The 24,943-nt window shown below is 41.6% G+C and overlaps 1 protein-coding gene across 3 annotated transcripts in view; it reads right to left on the bottom strand.

Moving 5' to 3' along the window:
• CAPZB (capping actin protein of muscle Z-line subunit beta) overlaps positions 1 to 24,943 on the bottom strand; it is a 69,970-nt gene that overhangs the window by 25,011 nt on the left and 20,016 nt on the right. For 2 of the 3 annotated variants that reach the window (XM_054222514.1, XM_054222515.1), the window contains 3 exons: positions 18,807 to 18,896; positions 7,118 to 7,239; positions 1,658 to 1,771 (listed from right to left, as the gene is read on the bottom strand). In XM_054222514.1, the coding sequence (XP_054078489.1) occupies positions 1,658 to 1,771; positions 7,118 to 7,239; positions 18,807 to 18,896 (326 nt within the window). Of the gene's footprint in view, positions 1 to 1,657; positions 1,772 to 7,117; positions 7,240 to 18,806; positions 18,930 to 24,943 lie in introns of those variants that run through there. The other variant, XM_054222513.1, reaches the window with a different exon arrangement.

The following is a 24,943-nucleotide window of genomic DNA, read 5'->3' as shown; positions in this document are numbered from 1 at the left end:
CGCGCTTATCTAGCCTGACTACACTGCAAGCCATGATGCCTCCGTCACTGCTGGCTGACGACACGAGAATGAAGTCTTTGTGAGAAATCCCTCCCGTATCCCCTCTAACAACGTATCGCCTGTAAAACTTGGGACTGACAAACTGAAAGATGAAATTCGATACAATCTCGCTTTTTACTTCCATCCAATATATTCAGAGTTCTGTTGTAGCACGTGTTGAACAGGGTTCAACAGATTCACCTAAGTCTGAGAGCAACTTGTATTTGCTTTCCTTCCTGCAAATGAAGCCTTTTTAAAGGAGTTATTGTATCCAGCTGTGACTTCATGGTCATTTGATCAGAGAGGGATTTAAAAAGACAAACCTGGTTCCATAAACCTACTCATTTTCATCTTAGTGTATAAAAAACCATATTGGTCCTGGTGTGTTCTGCACCTGGGGAGTAACTGCAAACCTCTCTTTGCTGCGTATGCAAAATTCCTTTCTTCCAGTAAATTCACATACCAATAACAACTGTTACTTACAAGAGAAGTTGGGTATCTATGAAAATGATGCATGAAACTAAGTAAAAATTTGATACCTGTAACAAAAGTGTGAAGATTACACATCTGGACAGGCTATATTTACATCAAGCCACATCTTAAAATGAGTTGAAAATCTAGCAAGAAACGTACCTTTTTACGTGCTTTTGTTAGCATTGCAATAGTACAGTGACACCCGATGAACCACAACTAAGGCTGTGTTTTATCCCCATTTTTGGGCAACATGAAGAAGCAATGAGGTTTGTTCACCTTTTTCACGGTCATCAGGCATCTCCAATAAGAAAGCATCTCATTACTGGATAAAGCGGTAAGTTCATTTTGCTTCACAACACACGCTTCCTTTTTAGCTTTAGCATTACTATTTATCTCCCGTCGCTGCTTAAGGGATGGAAATCTATAAAGACAGCTAAACCTGATCACATCCCGAGACCTCGGATGTGACTGCAATGCAAGCCCAGTGCGGTCTCACCTTTTAGAACAACTGTTCCACTGACGAGCCACCCAGACAGTTTCCTAATGCTGCTTTTAAAAAAAGACGCTGCGGAATCTACATTTACCTTACGCACGCACTATTAATTCCGTTGCTTTACACCTCTTTAACAAGACAGGGGCTAAAACAAGCATCAGAGATGCTTGCAGCAGAAGTCCATTAAACCCCACACGATTGCTGCATTTCAGTACACTGGTGCCTGTCATTTTACTGGAAGACGTGAAAGTTGCTGCTATATATGTAGATACTTTGAGAGAGTACAGTCTTGAGGGAACGAAAAAGGCAGATGGTTTAAGACTGAACTTAGTCGAGATCAAAGAGAACACAGGTCATTTCAGGACAAAGACGCCATTAATCTGTTAAAGGGGGGAAGGAGGCGGGAAAGCACCTCAGCATCTGCCTTTAGCATCAGCTGACAAATTTGATCACTTTTTCGTATCGTGAAATCACAGCGGACACGCTTCCCAGCAGCGGATCAGCGGCTGCCTACCCTTCTTCCTCTGCTATACATTGGGATGCCGCTCTCAGAGACAGCTAGTGACCACATTTTAGACTCATTGTGTGTATTGCATGCCTGCTGAAGGAAACAAGGAAAGCAGAGGGCTCTGTACGGTAGAACTGACATACAAGTCTCTGTACTGGTCAAAGGCATTGTTGGCTTCCACCTCCAGCTTGCGCAGGCGAGCAGATGGCATGGCACCGTCTTCCAGGGGAGGATCGTATTTGTTACTCCACGGTGATCTGCCAAAGAGACAAGAAAAACAGAAACAGTTAGACAACCAAGACAAACTCTGAAAGGTTTGAGATCGGTGAGATCTGACCTGATCTGCAGATAGCGAACTTCCAAAAAAATTCGGAAGTTTCCGAGAGCCATTTATCTGTAAGAATTTCACCCTCAACAGCCATTTCAAACACTGACAAAAAGGGGACACTGACTCCTCAAAGTTTGCAGCGTACCTGGGGAACACTCCTCGTCTTCAGGTTTCTACTATATAAATAATCATGGTTGGGTTTGAATCTGTTCCTTCTTAAATACTCAAAAATGAGCCTCAGGTGTTGCACATTAGCTATTTAAAATTTTCACACAAATACAAATAGATCATGTAGTTTATTTGGGATCTGATGGTATTTGAGCCAAACACTGCTGTCTACAACTAAGATCCAAATTCTCCTCCACTATTTTGCTTTGAAATAAACTCTACTTTTAGCATAACATTAGGAAAACATTCGAACAGCTTGAAGGATTTAACAGGGTTTGTAAAGCTACAGGTTTTACTGTGATTTCTGCAGGTGCGGAAGAGATTTTGTGCTCTTAATGAAAGATTTGGTATTAAAAGATTAATGGAACCCTTTGCCCATCTGCTTGAGACTTTTATAACCCCTGTTCTGTAAACCTGCATTCTCCTTTTCATTTCCCCTGCGGATAACCAACCTACATATATCACTGCTAGTTTAAAGAAAGGTACCTCTACCCTTTACCTACTCACTTTTCAACACACTCCAGCCTACTAACACCAGGTCTTAATGCAGTCCATACGTAAGGGCTTTCTCCTCAGTAGCCATTTGTTACTCGTTTCTCAGAAAGGCGTCTAGTTTTGACATCTGTTTAATGCAAAGCACAAAGAACAGGCTCCGCTCTGGCTTCGCGCTTTCACAACGCTCGGCTCCTCCCTACCCCATCTGACTCAAAAGGTGAGACACCAGGAAAAGCTAAATCATCATGCCACGGCCAGCCGGAGCGATGCTTTTCAGGTGGTGGTTCTCATTTTATAACAGTTGCTTAAGACTCGGGAAAAAAGCAGACAGCTACAGTAGTGCTCCTTTACCTAACAACTCTGAAATCTGGAAGAGACACGCATAAAAATCACCACTGGTGTGTGTTATCTGCGGCGTTCCCAAGTGGCAAACCCACCCCCATCGGGCAGGAGATACAAAACCAAAAGATACCGGAGAAGCGGAGGCAGAGAGAGCCCTGACCTCGCTATCCGGCAGCCTGCAAAAGCAAAGCCAGGATTCTCGCGCCAGGCAATGCCATTAGCATGCGCTTCCTTTTTCTTTCTCTACTAGATTTTAAAAGGCAGATTAAAAAAAAAAAAAAAAATTCTACTGTTTTCTGTAAATTTGGAACACTCGGCTTCTCCATCACGTATGAGGAAATCGGTGAGCAGAGAACCCGTACAGAAGCCACAGTCAAGACACTTTAATTGTAAACATTAGATGTCTTTTGCAGGCTGCAGGAATGGGATTTAAGGGAAGCCTAGTAACATAGATTCTTCCAGCTAGCAGATTGTGGCATTTTCATCTCATTATAGTTGGAGCCAGCAACAACTTCACCTAAAAAAAACCCCAAACAATCTCATAACACAACCCCCCGCTTTTTTCCCTTTTTGTGGAAGAGTACTCACAACACATTTAAAAACTTAAATGGAGGCTATTTGAAGAAAGACAGACGGACAAGCACTTAAATTTCACAAGTCAGACCTCTAATTTCCCTAGAAGAGAATGTTTTTTGTTTCAGCTAACAGGTTTCAGTATTGCTGGCACCAAATTCCCCATAAGGATTCTATTTAATAGAGTGATCAAACATACTTAGAGTGGAAATGTATGGACAAAGTCAGGGACCTTGAAGTCTTATATATATATATATATATAAAAAAAAAAAATTAATAAAAGCTCTGCCTTCACAATGTGGATTCCCCGTCCGTTAGACACTCCCCACAAACCTTTGTTATTCCAGGAGCACTCACAGAAGTGCCTGCGAGACAACATGCGTGAAAGGCTGTTCCCCCAAGCAGCAGTATGATAATATGACAAAACCTGAAAATTATCTATTTATGAAGATCCAAGAGACTCCAAAAAGACTCCAAGACTACCTGCTGGTCTGATCCATGCTCGACGTGGAGAAAACCAAGTCTGTCTAAATACAAGGACAGATTAAACTGTGATGGGCTAAGCATTAGGATATTCATTCCCCCATGAAACTGGTGGAATTATCACCCGAATGGCCAAACATCCCGCAGCAGCGTCTTTTCAAAGCTAATTCCCAGTCAAATTGTAAAGCCACTCAAAAAAAGCCCTATAAAACTCAATTCTCAGTGAGAAAGTCTGACTACCTAGCTCTATCTTTCCTGCCAAAGTAGCAAGAGGCTCAGTTGTCCGCAGAATGCTTTGAAATCCTTGGATTAGTATTAAAAACAATGCAATTAGCAATAAAATGAAAACTGGTGTTTAGTTGGAAGGGTGCAGTAATTGGGGATGTGTAGCACGTTGCAGGCAGGGAATAGTATTTCTTGGGACTTCTCATCGAGCTTGCGGTTGTGAAAAATCTTTGTGGAAATAACAAACGCTTTTAAAAGCACAGTAAACTCCTCCTAGATTTTGGCCTAATTGATTAAATTAGTGTAAGAGCCACTTCGCAGTAACAACTTCAGATTTTATGAGGTATGAGTAACAGTGTCTGAACACAGGCACAGAATGGGATTAACACATGCACATGTTAGCGTTGCTTGGTTTTCAAAGGCTTTTGCTTTGTGCTGAAGGAAAGAATTTACTTCCCCAAACAGAGCTGAGACCAATCAGTTCCAGAAGGAAGAATCACTTCAATCCAGAACGCTGGAATCAAAAGCCTTGAAGAACAGCATTCTTTAATGCCAGCAATTAATACATCATGCCTATTCTAGATGAACAAATGAAATAGCTTCTCTGAAACCTCATTACTTAATAAGTCCTGAAAATTTCAAAGCGATTTAAAAAAACCGAAGTCCTGCTGCTTCCTTGCAACTATTCAAGTATCTTCTCAGAAAGAAAGAGATTGAGCAAATTTTGGAGGCAAGCGCGAAACTAACCTTAAAGAAAGGGCTGCCACATGCACTAATTAAACACGGAGAGACGGGGGGGAGCAAGTGTTATGAGTTACTGCAGCATGTCACAATACTGTTTAACAAGTGCCTTTTCAAGTTTCCCGTGCCTCTGGTGATAGACGCTCATGTCGACAGCCTAAAGAGGCTGCAAGGGGACTGCAAGAAACACATTGCAACTTCAGTGAGAAGCATCTCTTGAGAGACCCACGAGAAATGCAGGATCTAATCCCTCCTCTCGCGTCTGCCCAAGAGCGTGCAGCTGCATGAGTACATCTCGTGGAGGGCGGAATATATAAAACTCTACTTTAGCTACCAATTTAGAACGGACTAAATGCATGTAGCTGCTAACATAGACCTGACGAACTTAGACATACATGCACAAATACTTTTAAAAGGCACCAGGCTCTACTGCAGAAGGTTGAACACACTTTCAGTGCTAGACTGCTACCCTAAAGAACATGAGCGAACGCTTCACCTTACAGACTTTCTTACTTCTTGGCCCACTGCAATAGGTTATACTTTAAAAAACTCATTCAGATTTATATTCAGTCGCAATCCAGATGCACTGTCAAACTTTGCATAAACTATCAGACTCCTCCTATTTCTAGGACAAAATGAATCTCGGCATGTTCTCAGTATAAATCATCTACAGGCAGGTATGCTTTCAGTTTAGATAAGTACCTTTTCCGCAACTCAAAGCGATTGAGACCAATCGATCTGAGTCCTTTATAAGCTTAACCTGCTTCTGCAACGATGGCCTAAGCCAAAGAAAAAAAAATTGTTAAAATATTTTCTGGAATTCCACTTTGAAATAGAATTCTTGAAGCATTCTGCCCAGATTAATGTAAACCACTACTGCAAATCTGCGCAAAGCACAGTTAAATTCTTACCGTAAGATAGTTCCAATTAAAAATTGATTTTAAAATGTGAAGTATTACACTGAAGCTGCAAGGTGAGCCAGACTGTCACCCTTAGAATCATAACCAGAAGAAGCTGTTAACTCAGGACAGAAGACGAATGGCGGTCATTACTTCACAGCCTAGCACCCTTCGTTAAGAGAAAAGGACAAAAGCTAGGTGATGCAATATTCACAAAGGCTTCTGGATTACAAGCTTTGTGATTCTTAATTAAATATTTGGAACTATGCCACTGTCACTACAGCCATTAAGAAAAGTCAGGCAATGCAAAAAAGGGGGGAAAAATGGCTCAACAAATAGTTGAGTCATTACAGTCACTCAACTGTAATCATCCTAATGGCACAGTATAGCATAAAAACATTAAAAGAGAGACTGCGTTCAAACTGGCAGCCAAAATACTGAAAACTCATTGTACCATTCCAGCATTAACCCCCTGCTACTTCAAAATTCATAATATTATAATTACATACAGCTCATATTGTTCAAATATTTTCATCGATTGTGTCTATAGTCCTCAGAATAAATTAGCTACTTTAGTAGAGAGGGATTCCTTTCCCTTGCTAAAAACTTGGGCCAAGGTTTCATAGAGAACTAACGACATTGCATGGCCAAAGTCAGACTCAATCCCTCACAAAACACGAGTGACAGAGCCTTTCCCAGCTGGCAAGTCCACCCCTGTTTTGTACAAGAAGATGATTTTGTTGAAACCAACCGCTTGCATCATCTCTTTTCTGTTGTTATCCCTTTCAAAGATTTTACAACTTTGCAACAATAGCTGGTTTAATTTCACACCAAGGCCACCACAGTCATTTCTTTTAGAGATCCAACTGCTTTTAACTCTCTAAGGTATAACTATACTACAGAAAGCCTAACAGAAATGTGCCACTCACCCCTTTAACAAGGTAACATCATCACATTTTAGGCTTCAATGAACAACTGCAAATCACAGTAAAGAAAATGTGCAGAAACACAGTGGTTTCTAGGATAAAACACATCTTGTTCCAGAGATGGACAGTGGGGACCTGCCTTGCAAAGGTCATCAGATTAGCAACCACACAACCACATTACCTGAAACTGAAGTGCTCTACAGTGTTCCGGAGATGAAGGTATTTATGCTCTTTCACATTAGGGAAATACCAAGAACAACTTCCATAGTCACTGTCTCGCTCAAGAGAAGAGGATGTGAAATAGCCCCAGCTTCATCGCCAAGAATTTTTTTTGGCTAAGAGGGAGAAGGGACTGCAATACTCCTATGTAGCTCTCATTTACAGAGTAAGCCAGTTAGTTCCTTGCTTTGGATATGAACTCACCTATACGAGTCTCCATCTCTGTTGTAGTCACACAATAGGTAGTCTTTTCCTACCACCTTATCTCGCGCAATCTTCAATGGCTGATCAACAGAGGAGAGGAGATCTTCACAGAGGCTTGGGACCTGACGGTTGGGAGAAAAACAACAGGGAGGGAAGAGAGGGAAACACATTAAGGTTAAAAGACACTGGCATCCCTAAGAACAGATTTTGTTATTAATAGCCCACATCTGTCCCAAAGCCAGAAACCCTTTAAAAAAAAAACAAAAAACAAAAAAAACACCAACAAGCAAGCTGCAGTTAAGTTACAACACAATCCTATGCTCCCACCTCCAATAATTTCACATTTAATTACCTAACCACTAGTGTGGTCCAGTACACCTAAATACATACATTCTCAATGTTAGCTTCTTGCCAAAGATGGCTAGTAAAGTGATTGTCGAGGACTGATGAATAAAGGTAAATATTTATAATGGAGTGGAAACGAGGGAGCTGCTAAAAGAATACGCCATCCATATGCTAGAGCGTATTTTTCACAAGCTCCCACTCTGGGTAGAGTTTAGAATAGTTTCCAGGCAGCTGGCCAAACATTACCATGTTGGCCAATAAAAATACGCGTGTGTCTGTGTGCGCGCGCATATAAAACCAAATACATCTCCTACACAGGTAGCTTTTAATGGATTCATAACCCCAGGTGTCTCCCCATGCTTCACGTGGAGAAAGTCTACAAGATCTGCTTTTAATGTGGCGGAGAGGCTTTGATGTACTGCAGAGAGATGAGCTGACATTTTGCAGCCTGCAGCTAGCATGAATGCAAGCACAAGCAAATCAAGCAAATTCCATCCCTCGGCCTCTTGCTCTGGAGCTGACGGCAGCCCCGTTATCAATGTCAATATTCCAACAGAAGGTTGGGAATGCAACAGGACATAGGACAATTCCTAAGTTCTTGAATATATTGGTGACAACACGCTAATACAGAAGATAAAAGAAATAACCAGTATGGAATCTCTCCTCATTCTACATTGTGGAGATGAAAACCTGATTGAGAACATGAAGACAAAAAGCAATCCAGGGTAAAATTAATCATGAAGTGATGAATTCACAACTTGTAAGAAACGAAAAGGGGAGGAAGGAATAAAGAAAATCCAGAAATGTGCTCTCTTCTCTTCAAGCCAGTGATTCAGTGAACTGGTTGGTATGATTTCAAAGGAAAGAAGCCTAGAGGAGAAAAAACAAATTAGGGGTGCAATAGCTCCCAAAAGCACAAGGACAAACTCTTTTATAATGCACTAGACGTGACACAAGAGACCAAACTGCCTAAAACGAAAACGTTCCTAATCCCAAGTACAAGGCAGTAACATACAGAGGATATGGCGTCAAAGTAAAGTAGAGACAAATATAAAACAACATGATTGCAAAAGACCAAAAAACCCAGAAAGGCCAAAGCAAGATGTGGCTAGCAAGACACACAACACGTAACCCACACAGTCAGCCCACAAATACACAAAAAATAAGAGAAAACCACCAAGAAATGGTCGGTAAAGTTACCGACAGTGCTGAAATAGCTGAAACGTTAACTTGAGGTTTTCTGCTTTGGTCTATACACACTGTAATGTGGTAAGGAGCGGTAACTGAAGAGCCCAGACTAAACAGCAGGGCAGGTAAGTATTTCTACAAAGCTTGATGCTTCTCATTGGCGTTCATCATTTGACACTTGCAGACCTGGCTGATGCAACCTCAAAACCATTTCGCAGTCACCGAGTAAATAGAAGTGGACAGGAAGCGAGCAGCTTTTAGGAAAATCTGTACTTTTTCTAAAAACAGACAACCCTAATACTCCACGGAGCTGACAGAAATCAGCAGTGTCGCGGCCCACGTTAAGTGAAATGATGTATCTGTGTTCAGGAGCCCATCTGGTTCCACTTTGTCTCTTCCTTCGCTTCTCCATTAGCTATTAATTTTCGGCTGACTCTTCAAGCAGAGAGCAACTTGAGATGACTGCTTCAATTTCGGATGCACACACAACAAGACCCAAAGCACCTCATCATGAAGAGCTACGCGCCGTGTTGTTCCGTAGAGTGGTCAGCTGAATATATTCCTTCTTCTCGGCTGCTCCTTGGCCGGCTGCCCATCAGCAGAGAGATAAGCGTCAGGGAACAGTCTCCTCACTCTGACGTGCGTTTAGAATGAGTAATAGTGATGAAAACACAATTCGGAGAAAAGTGGCTTTTTTCCCAGACTCCGTTTTCCATTGAATTTCTTTGGGAAAAGCCCTATGCTACATGTGCGGTAAGAGAGCACGAGAGGTCTTGCAGTACAATTCTTCAAACTCAAATATACGGACAAAGCATTTTGAAAAGCAATGCCAGAGTCAACTCCCCTGCAGGAAAGCTCCCAATAACCATCTGAATTTAAGACCCACACGAATAACTTTTAAATTTAACTTTCTTTCAAAAATCGCACATGCCTAGCATGGTGTTTCCGTACTGCGCAGTGGGAGAGCACGATCTCTTATTGCCTAGAAGGAACTCTTAACACTTTTAAGAGGCAATCTATTTAATTTCCACATAGCGATGGTGAACTTATCTCCGGATGGTTTGGTAACACAGATATTCATGAGCACGGTGACTTTTCCAGTTTCTAAGAGCAGCGGCTACTCTTAGAGCCATAACAGTGAATGCATTATACCACGTACTTACTAGAATATAATACTCCACTGTATTATAATACTCCATTGTAACAGCAGGCTATATATCCATTGTCTCTTTGGTACAGACACTCTGCAGGACTTTGGGTAATATATTCTTTTCTCCTTCTTTCAGATTAAAACAGGGAAGAAAACCCACTCATCTACTTTGGAAGTATTAGAAAATTTCAACGGTGTTTATAAAAAGACCAGAGATATTCCAGCTGATGGAACTACTCATGTAATTCTAATTATTGGAAAAACATCCAAGTGTGGCACAGTTACCCCAAGAGAATAATTTTTGTATCATTTGTTACATCAACTTTAACCGCTGCCGTACTTCCTTTCTAAGAATGAATGTACAAGATTTATGCACACTGCTCTTCCTCCTCTACAGTATAAAGCTGCTCACAAGGCAAATGCAGTAATTTAAACAAGGTGATTTGCAGCTTTAAACACTTCAGCTACGTGTTCATGAGACTATTGGATTCTTTCTGAATTTAGGTTCTTTGCATTTTAGAACGTGCAAGATAATTGGCAGAGTCAGGCTAAACTAGCTGCTGCAATGTAAGCACCAAGCAATTATTTTTACGCTATGCAGGTACCTTTCCTTAAGTTCTTCTCCGTGTCAAGTACTGAACCTTCCTAAAGCATTTAAATTATTTTTGTGCACATCCAGACTCTTGCAGAATTCAGTTTATATTTAGCAAGAAAACATCCAAATCTTCTGATCCCAGCAAAGACAGCTCTGCTTAGAAGACCAACCGATTCTCTGAGTTTTCAGTCTGAAAACAGATTTGCATTGTTCACTTTTCTTATTAGCTTGTTCTATGTTAACTGAAAAGTCAAAGTGCTATTAGGCGTGCGAGTGCACGTCTCCAACAGTCGCTATCTAGGGAACTTCGACTTAAATTGAGAAGTGCAAGAATTAACCCAAGTCCCTAGGCCAAATACTGAAATGCCAAAGCAGTGATTTTGTTCAATTTGTCACTGCATTATAAATAAGTGTCACTGCGATAAAAACATTGATGCTATGAGGATCGTTTTATAAGCAAAGACCGGGCTCCCATCTTTATTTTGACACAAGTTTTTCCCACTCTAAGCAGTGGGAGGTCAAATGTAGAATACAGTCTTAACCTTATATCTTTAGCTAAAGGCCATCATTAATTTAATCTGGTCTACAGCATGCTCTGGCCCATAATGCACCCATGTTTGCACGAATAAGCCCTCAATCATCTATTACGGTGGTGTATGTAGAGTCGTGGAACGAGACCACCCTCAACGTAAATTAGAACAGGAAAAAAAGGAGAATCTCTGGGGGTCGGGACTCAGCTGTTCAGCCTGGAAGGGAACAGCAGCAGCATTCAGAAGCACGTACCATGCAACAGGGCACTGCGTTTGTGGGATTTTTTTTTTTTTTTCCAAGGAGATATACAATGAATGTGTAGTACAGAGGAAAGAAAAACTGAATGAAAAGTGAGTTAAGCATACTCTGCTGCACGTTGAACAAGGATTCTGTTGTCTTGTGTAACAGTATTCTCCATCAGAGCAAGCCAGGTATGTGGACAGTGTTTTAATTAAGTCAACCGCTCTGCTATCAAGACAAATAATCACTTGTGCCAAAGTCGAAACCGTACACTTTTTGGAGTAGCTAATCTAATAATCATTCCTTCTTGACTTTTTGGTTAAAAGAACTTATCAACTAAACAATTGTTTCTGAATTATTTTTTAAAATATGATTAAACAAGCATCTAAAAAAGCTTAGAGGAAACAAGAACAGTACTTCACGCCTTACATGCACTCTCCATCCTTGCTTTGATCACACTGGCTGAATTGTATCAAATTCTGCATCTTACATACTCGGGACAGGGAATAATTTGCCTTACAAGAGTACTTAAGTTGCATGGCTAAGTTCACTGTTTTCTTCTACAGCCCTGAGCAAAAGGAATCACGTTGACAATTCAAACAGCAATACTGTTAGTGTAAGGTTTTCTGCTTGGAAATAGTCTTCTTCCATGTTCATTCAGAGGTCAGCGTGTCCTGACCTTCAGAGGAACCTTACGCACTGGAAAACTACACTAAAGGCAGCATAACTAAAGATGAACCACATTTGTCCTTAAAGAATCAGAGGGAAGATGAAGTGAGCTTCAAAAGATTAGCAAAGGCAGCATTCAGATCCATTCGTCTTTTTGAATTTGTGTCTATAACATGCAGGTATCTGAACGCACACGTGACTAAAGCTGTTTTTAATTAAAAGCCACATCCAAACAGGAAAACGAATATTTTAATTGCATGTGAACTCTTAAGATTTGATTTTTTTTTTAAGACAACTGACATTACTACAGAAGCGGACAAAACCGCTGCCCACATCACTTGGGGAAACTGCTCAAACACAAAGAAGAACCCATGCGAGCTCCCCGGCGCTCTTGCCAAATAACCATTTTGGCACCCGACCTCCCCCTTCAGCCCAGATTCTTCCCCCCTGGGCCAGCATCTAATAAAATATTATTATAATTTTTCTGAGTCATTCCACAGCCTCAGAATTTCCTGTTCCTGCAGAACACAGACACGGCCTAACGGATGTTGTGGAAACTCAAGAAGGAAGCCTGGCTCCACTCATCTTGGGCCTAAAACCACTAGTAAAGTCACTCCCACAAATCCACACATTGCTAAACCTTAATTTGATCCATCAGATGTCCAAGGGCCACACATTCTTCAAGCTTTGTTTATTAAATGACACTTAAATGGACTTTTGTGTTCAAGACCAGATGTAATGGATATTGGAAACAGCTCAGCTTTATTCAAGTATTTGCACTGAATTCCAGCACAGCAAGAATTAGCAAAAAGAAAATTAAAACCAAACAGCTTTTCTGGACAAAGGCAAACGTTAACAAGATTGCAGATCCAAGATCTAGTTAGCGATGTCACAACAGAAACGCTACATTAATTACAGAATTTTTCAATTCAGCTCAAGGAGCTACATTTAAAACACTCTGAATGGTGACTACCGTTCATAAAACAGGATCCTTGGCATTCTTCCTGCGATTTGCTGGATAAAACAGGGCTTTTGCTAAATTCAGCGTTCTGCAGCTCACTGCGAAACAAAAGCTAGTCATCTGGCAGGCACAGAGGCTGCCCTAGACTTTGACTAGTGACCTGCAGGTGAAGGCTTCTGTATCTCATTACCAGTCACAAGTCCCAGGAGCCATCACAGCATATCAATATCTTGGGAAGTCTTGACTATTTGTGTCAAGAGTCCAGCTGGTGTTGGAGATATCCAGCAACAATTAAGGGATCTGCAGAGGCATACTCTCCCCAGCAATGTTTCTATAGCCCAGCTTTTCGCTCCACCTTTAAGAGGTTAGATAGGTTTCTAATTAGGATTCAAGCTCATCAAGTGATCTCCTCTACACCCTCCTTTAGAGAGATATTTAAACAGACATTTTAAGGCTCTCTAACAGCCGCAGCACAGTGGAAGGAGCCTGGAAGAAAAAATAAGCACAGTTTAGGCTTAAAAAGAGTAAGTGAATACAAAGCCTGAACTGAAATTCACTTTTACAATCTCATGCAAGTAAGTGGAGTTGCTAGCTCTAAGCCAAGCATCACATTAACAATTTACATATATTAATTGCTATCTCCAACTACCATCAAGATATCCAGAGGTAATCTTTTTCTAGCTGGAAGAGCTCCTGCTTACAGCCACTCACCAAATGGAAAATTGGCTCTCCATGACCATAAATTAATTCAAGAGAGCCAGAGCCCCTTTCCTTAGCCAATAATCCTTGCACTAGAAACCCGACTGGCTGCTGGTGGCTTAGGTCCCATCACGCAAGTCAACAAGTCCAAGACAGCAGGTCAAAAACTCAGTTTTGAGACCACGAGGCTGTCAATGCTCTTCTGCTTCCACTATTGTCTTTTTAAGTTTTCACTGGGTCTGATTTTTTTTTTCCTTTAAACATCTTCCACCCTCACTAGATGTTCAGCTGGCCATCTGTATTCAATTATTTTATCTTTCTCCTCGATGCTGCATACTGCTTAGGCTCTTGGACTCAGAATACAAAAAGCTCCAGCCACATTCTCATGTTCTTTATGGTCTGTGCAGACCAAGCAATGCAGTTTTCCTGAGGATAAATTCTCTAGCTTCATATATCTTCAGTTACTAAAGGCATGCAAGCAGATTTGAGACTTGCCTGGGAACACACTAGCTACATGAAAAAAAGGTCCTGAATATTGTTCAAATAGTTCAAAATCATAAGTTCATACATTTTTAAATTTATCGCTCTGGGACTTTTTAGAAAAGTAATACATTCTACTAAAAATACATAAGCATTCTCCTGTGATGAGAAAGCAAAGATGATCACCTCCCAAATCTTTAACTGCAAACAGAGCCTTGAAAAATAACCAGTAAAGTTACTGACTGCTATATCTATAAAGAACTCCACCTTTAATTCTTCCATGGCAGCAATAACTTGATTCTGTACTTCAAGAAAGCTTTCATTTTCGGGAATAAGTTGAGTATTATTTGAATATCAGTCTTACTGGGAAAGGAGAGGAAACAAGTTGTGGCTGTGAGCAAACCCCACTCTCCTGGCGCGGCTGCTGATCCATTTTGTGATCCAGTTTTGCAAGGATGATTCTCCATCCCCAGCTTGTGCCAACCATCTGATTTTTCTGAGTCAGCTGGATTTTTCATCTAATTTATAATATATATACACACACAGGCAAACATCCAAATGAAATACTCAGCAGGAAATTTGTACTTGCAAAGGAACCTGCTTAACTTTCACCAGGACCGAGCGCACATCAACTTCCATAGTCAAGTCAAAGCCATCGAGACAGTCCTGTCACAGGCCCCTACTTGCTGCACATGGCCCGTGAGCACAACAAATCCAACTCTCATCTTCCACCCTTCCCAGAGATGCACCCCTCTAAGACATGTCAGTGAAGCTGTCTTGCAAAAAAAAAAAAAAAAAAAAAGAAAAAAACCAAACCCAAAAGGATTGTGGAAGCTGCAGCCCCAGCTCTCCGCTCTCGCTCACCTACCGTTATGGGTGCTGCCAAGCTGTGCCAGGAAGACATCCTCCACAACAACGCTACCTGAAAGCTGATGCCTTGTGCGGGGTTTCTCTTGGAAAGAACACAGCTAGAAGTACATGGGGACTGACTGACTGTACAAATTATATTAAGAGAAAGGAAGCAGGAGGACAACTCTCTCAGATCGTTCAGATCTTTTAGTACAAACCCCTGAGCCACTCAGAAGTGAGCTCTACCAGCTTCCTTGCTTTGTGCCACTCAGATTTCCATGAGCCAAAACAAGATCTCACTCTTAACTGATATAAGAAACATTTCCATCCAGGAAATACCCTTAACATTCTCCTCTGAGCAAGCGGTGAGAACAGATGTGATTCACAACTGACTTTGAGGAGAAGCACACTACGCCAACAGCAGCAACTTCCGGACAATGTGAGGCAACAAGCAGGTGAGACAGTATTTATGCTACGCAATTAAAATCTGTATTAATGTTACAAGTGCTATCACTTGGCATATCCTCATGGTATATCCATTTAAGAGCAGTGCAGTCACCTTTAGCACTCCTCTTATTGGAACTGCATTACAGTTCGGACTTGGCTGACAGGCAGATGCTCCGAGGCTTCAGTTACCCCGGTTTCCAGAGTGGCTACATGGAAAATTATTAAATGAGTTGCCCTTGAAAAGGTGTGTGCCCACACCAAACTCTTTTTGTAGACATTTAGAAGTCCTCTTGTACATTCTGACAGTCTCCGAGTAGTCTATTTACAAATAATGACTAATTGAATTCCAAGCAGAGCATTCCACGCCAAGGCACATTACCAGCACCACGCACAGCTTCTTTCAGGCAGGACTTCTAGAGTCCTGTGATTGACAAGGTCCCTAATGAACGCTAATTGAAGACTCGGCAGTCAGAAAAATGCAACAACAGATGTGGTAAAAGGGCAAACCACAAACTGTTTTGCTAATGAATGAAAAGTGTCTGGTCTGATGAGGGCCAGTGACCCAAAAATTCTCTTCTTCCACCCACCCTTTTACTTCATGTTCAAGTTTGGACCCTCTCCCTCGTCAGCCCAACACTTGGGGGCAGTAATGTACAGTCTTGAACGTGTTCCATACACTCATATTGGCACCAAGAAGCTCTTTTATTAAAAAGCAGCAGCAGAGCATCGCTTTGACAGAGTAAGAGGGACATCAGGGAGGCAAAACTTATTGTGGTTATCCTTCCCAGCAGGAATACAAGCCTAGGAAGGAGATGACAGTTTCTCGCTATATTAGTTTTGGAAACCTTTTTGCAAAGACATTTCTCAGTCATCTTCATCTCCTTTCAAGAGATCTTAAGCATCAAAACAGTAGCTACATTCATCAGTCTGGAGATCAATTCCTATAGAAAGACTCCGGGAGGCTGAGCTGTGAGCAGACTTCCAGTAACAACCTACGCTTCACAACGGAAAAGAAAAAAGACTGGGGCCTCTGCTTCAAGTCTACTCCAGCATGGCAGATGTAATGAAGCAAGGAAACCAAGCACAAAGGAAGTAGAAGTCAGGGTGCCATCTTTTATAATTCTGTCACAAATTTAATGAACCTGCTCATGCTCGTCATGCATTTGGAGTCTGACCTTTTACTTCAAGGAGGTTATTGTCTGGTAACGGTACAGGAAACAGAATAAAAACATCAGCTGTAAAGGTTTGGATGAAACTTGCCAAAAAAGGTCAAAAAACTATTCGCTTGAGTCTGGTTTATGATGTTTTTGGAACTATTACAGGTGGCAGTGGCAGTGTATACACTGCTCTTGTCTAACTGGAGTGCAGACTTCAGCCTTGCAGACGTCAGGCTGAGTGGGCTGCAGAAGAGGTCTACAGATGTCTCAACAATAAAGAAATCATACTGGATTTAACAAATTATTTAACCTCCACCGCAAAGAGGGGACTGCAATGACTCGTGTGGGAATCACACAGACCCTCCTTCTAACAAGCGTCATTCAAACTGGTCTGTTTCATGTTACACTTGCAATATGAAAAGAAGCCCAGTGAGCGTGTCGCTGATGGAAAGCATGTAGAGCACTAATGAGCACCATCCAAAAGTAATTCCAGCATTTAGAGGTAACCAGCAATTTTCTGAGTCATTAAAAAAACCTCATACCAATTATACAGTCAAGCTTACCATCGCTCCCCAAACAACTCATTGTTTTGAGCCATCCTCGGAGCTGTTCAAACCCTGATATCCATTCAGTCCTCCAAATTTCATCAGAAAACCAACTGTGTCACACCAGATCATATCAATGATTTAGTTATTCTGTGTCCTACCTCCAGCAACAGCCACAAAAATGATGCTTTAGGTTGCCAAGAGTTTGGTGGCACAGATGTAGCCAATTACGAAATGGTTTCAAGAGAAAGAAATAATCCCTTCCTGCAGGGAATAATTTCTTTCCCGACCCACAGAGCTTTCTTACCTGTACCTTGGCTTATGCAACTAAAAGCCGTATTTAATTAGAGTTTGATAATTTTAAGTCAGCCACAGCTTTTTGACCATGGAACTCCTCCTAAGTTCACTAACACCAGCTTCAATACCACTTAGGAACAGACCTCCTCAACTAAACTTTTATCTGGTAAGTAGCTGTTCTCCTACACACAAAGATGACAAACAGCTCGGACACAGTTTAAACTACTTAATTAGAATCACAGAATCATTTAGGTTGGAAAAGACCCTTGGGACCATCGAGTCCAAGCATCAAATCCACACTACAAAGTTCTCCCTTACACCATATCCCTTAACACCACATCTAAACGAGTCTTAAACACATCCAGGGATGGTGACTCCACCACCTCCCTGGGCAGCCTATTCCAGCGTCTGACCACTCTTTCTGGGAAGAATTAAGAGGCACCGGTTCAAATGGCTGCTATGCGCAGAACCGACAGGTTTTTAGGGTCTCTCGGACAAGGTTTATCAGCATCATGCATAAAATTGTGACTTGCCACAGAAGAGGGATGTACTTCTCACTACAGATAAGAGGAAAGGCTTAATTGAAAGGTCTAACAGCTGTGTTGCAGCCTCAGTGTCCTCTGCCTGCAAAAACTTGGAAGCTTAGGTGAGAAATAAGCCATATATTTAGACTGGGCAAGAGAAACAAGCTTTCCCAGCTGACCATATAGGAGGTTCTATATAGATTAAATGCCTCTGGAGTAACTTAAAGTATTACTGAAATATGCAGCTGTGCCACACACTGTTTTCAGGGACAGCTGACATTAGCTAGCCTGTTATAGCCCAATTGTGCACCCTGGGATGTGCAGCTAAATCCTATGGGACTGGTAATGAGCATACACATCCTTTTAAAGTTAGTTTTCTTCACTAGCAGTTTACAGAACGAAAACAAATGTTTCAGGGGCGATAGGAAAACAGGTATCGGGCACAAGATTGTTGGCCCACAAACGGGGTTTTTTTTGGATAGCTACTGGACTGCAGAATACCTGATATGGCATAAGTTATAAATAGATCTGGGTATTGTCCAGAACCCCAGTGTTCTGACATATTCTGTCTCAGTACTGTCTTTGAAGCACGTGCCAAAGCACTTCTACTGCACCTTCCAACAAGTCCTGTGTCAAACTACAAACAGGCAGGTAGCTTATCAGGAGACAATACACATGAACAAGGGTGTGCAACAACCTTGTATATAAACTGTTCCAAATTACTTCTGCTAAACAGCAGCCTCCAAGCTGGTGGTGACTTCATCAAGAAAGCTGCTAATGACCCTTCATCCAAAAGCACATCACCATGTACACAGTAGTACCTGGTGGCTTGCCCAAAATAAACATGTAGATTCCTGACATCGTTGGGGCAATTGCTGTGTTCTTCAACCTTGCCAAAAGACAAGGAAACAAATCACACCCCTCCGAGATGCTTCAGAAAATGTTCTTACATACCAGAACTCCATCACACCCAGGACTCAGCCATTACTTGGTTAGAGCACCCAATACTCACCAAGTCAATGAGGTCACTGAGATTCTTCTCTATCTGCTGCGGAGGCAGACGCCTCATCAAATCCAAGGCACAATCCAGCTGCTGGTCACTCTGCGGAAACAAGAACATCCCTCCGTCACCATATGTACAGGTAATAATACAACACATTCACACGCACAAACCACAGTGCTTGCTGACTTCCGATGTGAGAGAGAGTTTCCAGCTCTAAGCAGCAGCACGTTTTGCATTCATACAAATAGATTTCAATAAAGTTCAGCACCATTTGATCGCAGATTATTGACTTGCTATTCCAAAAAAAAAAAATGCTCTAGACTATGGATTTAAGGGCGCAGTTTAACAGGTGTCACACCACCAATTTAACACCACATCATTGATGAAATGGATTCCAGTCCCTACCTCACCAAAACCTGTTTCCAACGCTTGTGCAAATGTTCAATGCATTGTTTTTCTATGCTATCTCAATAATAATATGGGTTAGGGAACAGAAAGTTCCTTTTCCCAGAGCAGTTTTAACACTTCCTCATTTGTATTGTGCCATTCAGCTTGAGATAACCAGCATCCAAGACAAATTCTGGTCCAACACAGAGCTCTCTCTCCCTCCTCCAGCTTTATCAAAAAACTAGAATGAAACACGCACACAGAGTATGATCCATTATCTCCTTCTTGCTACAAAACACACCCCAAAAGCTGCCTGTATCTGAGAAATCAGGGACTTTATTTCGAGAAATCACAGCAACATACTCCAAAGGGCTTATTGCAGCTGGTCTCCCATCCAATTCTGACACAAAAAAACCAAACCTTAAACTGTACTTCAGAGTCAGAAAATGTGCAACAGCCATTACCCACAGACACTTGATGAGCTGAACCATCTTTACGTAACTTTTAGCTCTCATTCTCGCCGACAGATATAAACAGACGCTTTCCTGCAAGCACAAGGGTACCCAAAATCTGCGCAAGTTCCTTTGATCAGCAGGTCACCAGGGAGCGGAAGCACAGCCAGTTTGGTTTCAGTGCTTCTTCCCCTCCCCTTTTCCCTTTGTGATTTCCAGCCACCCAAAGACAACGAGCTCAGCTTTAACTTCTCCCTCCTGTGTCCTGCCAAGCTCCAAAAGTTTTATTTAAGAAAGACTTCAAAACTAAAGCAGTTACATGATCACATTATTCAAGTAGCAGCCCCCAGGTCAGGGAGAAACAGGAAGCAAAGTTTCCTGCAATTAAGCGCTACCCTAGCAATGAGGAAGGGAAAGAGTTCTCCATTTAGCAGACATCCATTATGAAAGCTGTTCTTAAAAAGGTACTACCCATTCACTATCAAAAGATAAATATTTTACAGCCAGCAAGTCAGACAGTCTGGGAGATTATGTATTTATTTCTCAGGTTATAGGACATAATCTTTGCAAAATATTCCAGCTCCACAGGCAGTTAGGCACCGACTCCCACATGTCTGCAATAGGCAAAACAGTCTCCTGAAGATCTGAGTCTTCAACCTGAAAAGCAGGATGCACTGACATCAAGAACACAAGTCTACGACAGTCACCTGTTGTCACTGAAGGAGGACACATTTCACTAATGTACCTAACTCCCCCTGTATTCTTTAAATACTTGGATAGTATGACAAACAAATCTTTGGCTGAAATGAGTCTGGAGCGAAGTCATTTATGTTGGAAAGCGACCCCAAATCGATCACTGAACTATCACCACATTCATGCACAAAAGCGATGGCCAAGATCTCAAAATTTTTCACTTATCTTCATTAGATGTTCAGGGGAAGCAAAAACTACTCGGTTTTTTGCTACTAACCTTTCAGGCCCCAGAGAAAGACACTATTTAGACGGCCCATGCCTGCCAAGCTCAGGCAGGGGATCTTTCTTACCAAGTATTGTCTTTACCTCCTGCTATCTCTTACGTCAAGGAAGGAAAGCTGGCACGTGGTCACAAGGTCACGCTCCTCACTTTGGGATCGTGGGAACACTTACGGAAGTGCTCCGTCCTCCTCTGCCAGCTGGAATTGTTTAATAAGACAAAAAAGCCCAGGGAAAGATGATGTTAAAAACCACCACTAAAGCTGCAACCCCAGAGTGAGTGTTTTATAATGTGACAATTTTGAAATAAACTACTCTGGATGAAGGATTATCTACATTTGCAGTGTTTAATGGATTAGCCAAAAGAACTCGGACTGATCATTTTTATAATAGTATATTCAATAGCAGCTGTAAAAAGACTATTTAAGGCAGAGATTCTTAAAGGGGTTCAGCAGTAGGACTCTTCACTTTTCTTGCAGAGCATTTAAATAAGTAAATGGCTTGCCAGAAGATTTCTTAAAGCACTGAAATAAAAAGAGGTTCTGCTGTATTTGTGTCCCTGAATCTGTGGTTATACGGTTACTTTAATCCAGCATAAATCCGTGCTGGCACAGCCCAAAAGGCCATACAAAGCACAGAGATTACAGAGCAAAGTGGTACCTTGTGGTATTGGATGCATCTGGTACGTCTCATTTCAGAATTGAACAGGTAATTCTACCAGTATCTTTTGTTTATGGTTCTTTCTCTGTAGGTGAAGTGAGGTTTTAAAAACCAGCTCTGTGGTCAAACACATCCTTTGGTGTCAGGCCTCCGCCCCAGCTGGAGTATCTAGAGCAGTTGTAGTACTTACGTACAAAGAGACAGCAATCACATCCAAAACCACTCTTAACTTCACCTGTTCTGGACTTCCATTGCCTTAATTCTCTTGTAACATTTCATACTGAAGACACGGTTTCTTAACAGACCTCCAGACAAAACATTTTTACAGAATTCTTGCCTTTAGACATGGAGAGGCTTATAAACCCCTGCTCACTGAGAGGGTGATTAGACAGGCTGTCTCCCAGTCTGGGCTGCTCTGGAAGCCAAGCTCTTTGAGGTTGCAGGACTTAATAAGCTTAGTGTTTACTTGATATGAGGCCGTTTTCCACCATTCCTCTGTTTCATCCAGCACAGAGCTCCTGTGGAGGAGTAGGGAGTTCAGACAGAAATTCTAAATGAAGTTTTATTACAGCTCACGTCACTGAAGGATTTAGAGATCATAGGAATCTCAAAGACTGAAAATATTAGCTTAGATGAAAGCTCCTTAATAAGTTTCCTCTAAAGATGTTTGGCTATCTAGAATCTCCACTTAAGCATCTGCTACAGTGTTCCCATGATACTACCACGAGGAAAAACGTTATTAATATGTCTATAGTAGTAGTTATGCTTGTTTAGCTTCCTTTGCCTACATCTGCTCTTCTCTTCAGTGTCCCTGTTGTACTTAGCTTATTTCCAAAAGAGAAACCCTCTCAGAACTGCCACAGGTATCTGCTCATCTAGGCACTGTGTGTTGAGGCTCAAATAAAAACAAATAGCACTAAAAAACATATTGGTTGTATAAATGTGCAGTGGCACAGAGGCACAGTGTTACACTTTAATTCCATTCATACTGTAAGCAATACTGTTCAAAGGCTGAGTACGGGCAGATGCCGTTCAATGCAGAACACACAAATAAAAAAAAGACAGGAAGTTTTTACTATAGGTATGCAAATTGCAAAAATTAAAACAGGCAAAACAGTGAACTTCCTTTTCACTCCTACTCATCATGTCCCCTAAAGCACACAGCTCCTCAGGATGAGGGGACAGGGCTCAGGAATACCTGGTGTTTGCTAATGGTCCCCGGCGAGGATGCTGTTCACTGATAACATCAAGCAACAAGAGCTGACCCAAGACTATGCAAACTGGCAAGTAAACTACTTCTCACGCAGCTGGTACAGTTCCCGGCACCCAAATGTCCTCTGCCAGACAAGGTAATAAACCATACCACATTTGCATTATATTTTGTACAGAACCGTCACCTGATAAACGAGGTTATCACAAGCCAAGACACACACCTAAAGCCTTTCCAACCTCAGTGTCACCAGCAGAACCAGTAACACCTCACAGAAGCTGTGCTTGTTCAACAGACACCAGCAAGCTGATGAGTTACACCCTACAAGTATTTTGCACTTTTTAAATGACATCTTTACACATGCATTTCACTATACAAACCTACAGAATTTCACAAGCTTCATTCACAGGTTTTGACAACTCTCTGTTGCTAGTTACCCGAGATTTAACCTACACTCCGGGTTTTAAGAGGGTTTACATGAACCTGCAGCTCTACCTGTTTCAAAGGCTAAGCCATTCCACTTGAAAGGAGGCGAGAGATTTCATTTCAAGCTCCCAGCCTCATAGTCAGCAGGAATTCGCTTCTTATTTGTCACAAAGATCTGCAGATTTAATTCCCTGGTCTTCACAGCTCTGGTTCTGACAGCTCCTGCTCATTTGACTATGTTATTGCTGGGCATAAACAGAGTTAGGCAGTTTCTTCAAAAAGAAAACCAGGCTGGTTTCACTTCTGTATTGTATTTCTATATTAACACTACTCTGAGCTAACTCCCGAACCAAAAGAAAGCAGCTGAGGTAGTTCAGTGCTACTGCAGTGGTGGCTTCTCCCTATTTTAGCCCTTTCTGGGAAATAAGCCACTTGGACTACCAAATCTTTCCTGCAAATACAACACTTCTACTCAAGGCGTGATTGCGCTACTTACCCCCTTTCCCATCTGTGATGCCAGCTTAGAAGAACGGGATGACCTAAAAATTACTTCAGTAGTTATGATTAAGGTAAAAAAAAGACACACACATGTAATAAGAGCATTATTTGGCCCATGCTGCCCATATTTGGCCCTGAAACGCCACAGTTGTTAGGACTCTGCGGCTGGGTTGTAACAGATAGAACAAAGGTCTTTGAGCTGCTTCGTGCGCAAGTTTGGCTTAAGACTGAATTCTGAAAAGTCATCCAAACTTAAAGTACACACTGCCATCTCAACTTTCAGAGAACAGGAATATGAGATAAAAACCTGAAGGGACACCAGAAATAGAACACTTGCTAAATTTATGCAATTCGAAGCAATCACACATCAGATCACTTTGGTTGCTGGTCAGTTTACAAGCAAAATATCTTTTTTAATTAATCCAGAGCCAGAAGTAGACAACCAGCAATTGACTATTTTTTATTTTTTTTAATTCCTTTTATGTTGCAGACATACCCCAGATTGTAAATCATATTATTTCCTGTCAGTTCTCCCACCAGGAATGTCTCACTAATATTTCAGCTTTGTGGTACTAAACACTAGATTTTTTTTTTAATTGAAACAGATACACAGCTTCCCCTCCTGCTTGTCATTTTAATCCTTGCCAACTTCCAGAGCTCAAAAGGCAGAAGACTCCCCTTTCAAATTACACAATAGGATAGTATTACTGCTAGAAGCTGTAGCAAAGGGTTGAATTATTGTAACCCCTGTGTAATAAAAAGTACAGTAGTATGTTAAGTTGCAGGATTCCCCTCTCGGCTGTCAGCATTCACTTCTTAGGATATTAGATGGGAAGGGGAATAACTCCGTACGATCTATGAATCCCAGACAAGTTCTGCACTCATGACGTTTCCATCAGCTGCACATATTCCTTGCAATCTGTTTTTCTACATAATTTTCCCCTTGACTATTAACCCTCTTCTGGCAGATCCTATCTAAAACCATTTGTAACGGACTTATAAATCACAGCGTCCTGACAGCAAGGTGTACTAGTGGGAGAAAGAGCATATTTAAGAAAGAAGTAAATGTAATAAAACCTGAAGACACACTACGCTGGGGATAGTTATAAAGGAAGAGGTCAAACGTTATTTGAAGAACATGACATGGATGCAGACTACATTCTCCTCCTCTTGAATACTTGTAGCTTTGCCTTCTCTGTCTAGGACATGATCCAGTGGCGTTTATCATCTCAGACACTGACGACCATGTTGTATGTTCAGTAACGCGTTTAGCTCAGTTTGCTGTGGTCACATTAGTGCTGTGGTCAAGACCAAAAAGAAAGACCGATTGCCGAGAGTGCCCATTCCATGGATTACAAGCAAGAAGAAATAAAGATTAAAATAAAAGCAAGAGGTGACAGATCTGAAGATTTTAGCAGAAGCTGCTGTACTCAACCTCCCACAGCTCCCCCATAACCAGTATTTACTGACAGAGCAATTGCACAAGTCACATCACAGCTTTTAAGCCAGTGAATCCTTCTGAGATATTCTCCTGCAGAACA

This window comes from Rissa tridactyla, chromosome 16 (assembly GCF_028500815.1).
Source record: "Rissa tridactyla isolate bRisTri1 chromosome 16, bRisTri1.patW.cur.20221130, whole genome shotgun sequence".
Taxonomy (NCBI): domain Eukaryota; kingdom Metazoa; phylum Chordata; class Aves; order Charadriiformes; family Laridae; genus Rissa; species Rissa tridactyla.
This window is presented reverse-complemented; position numbering and strand designations above follow the sequence as displayed.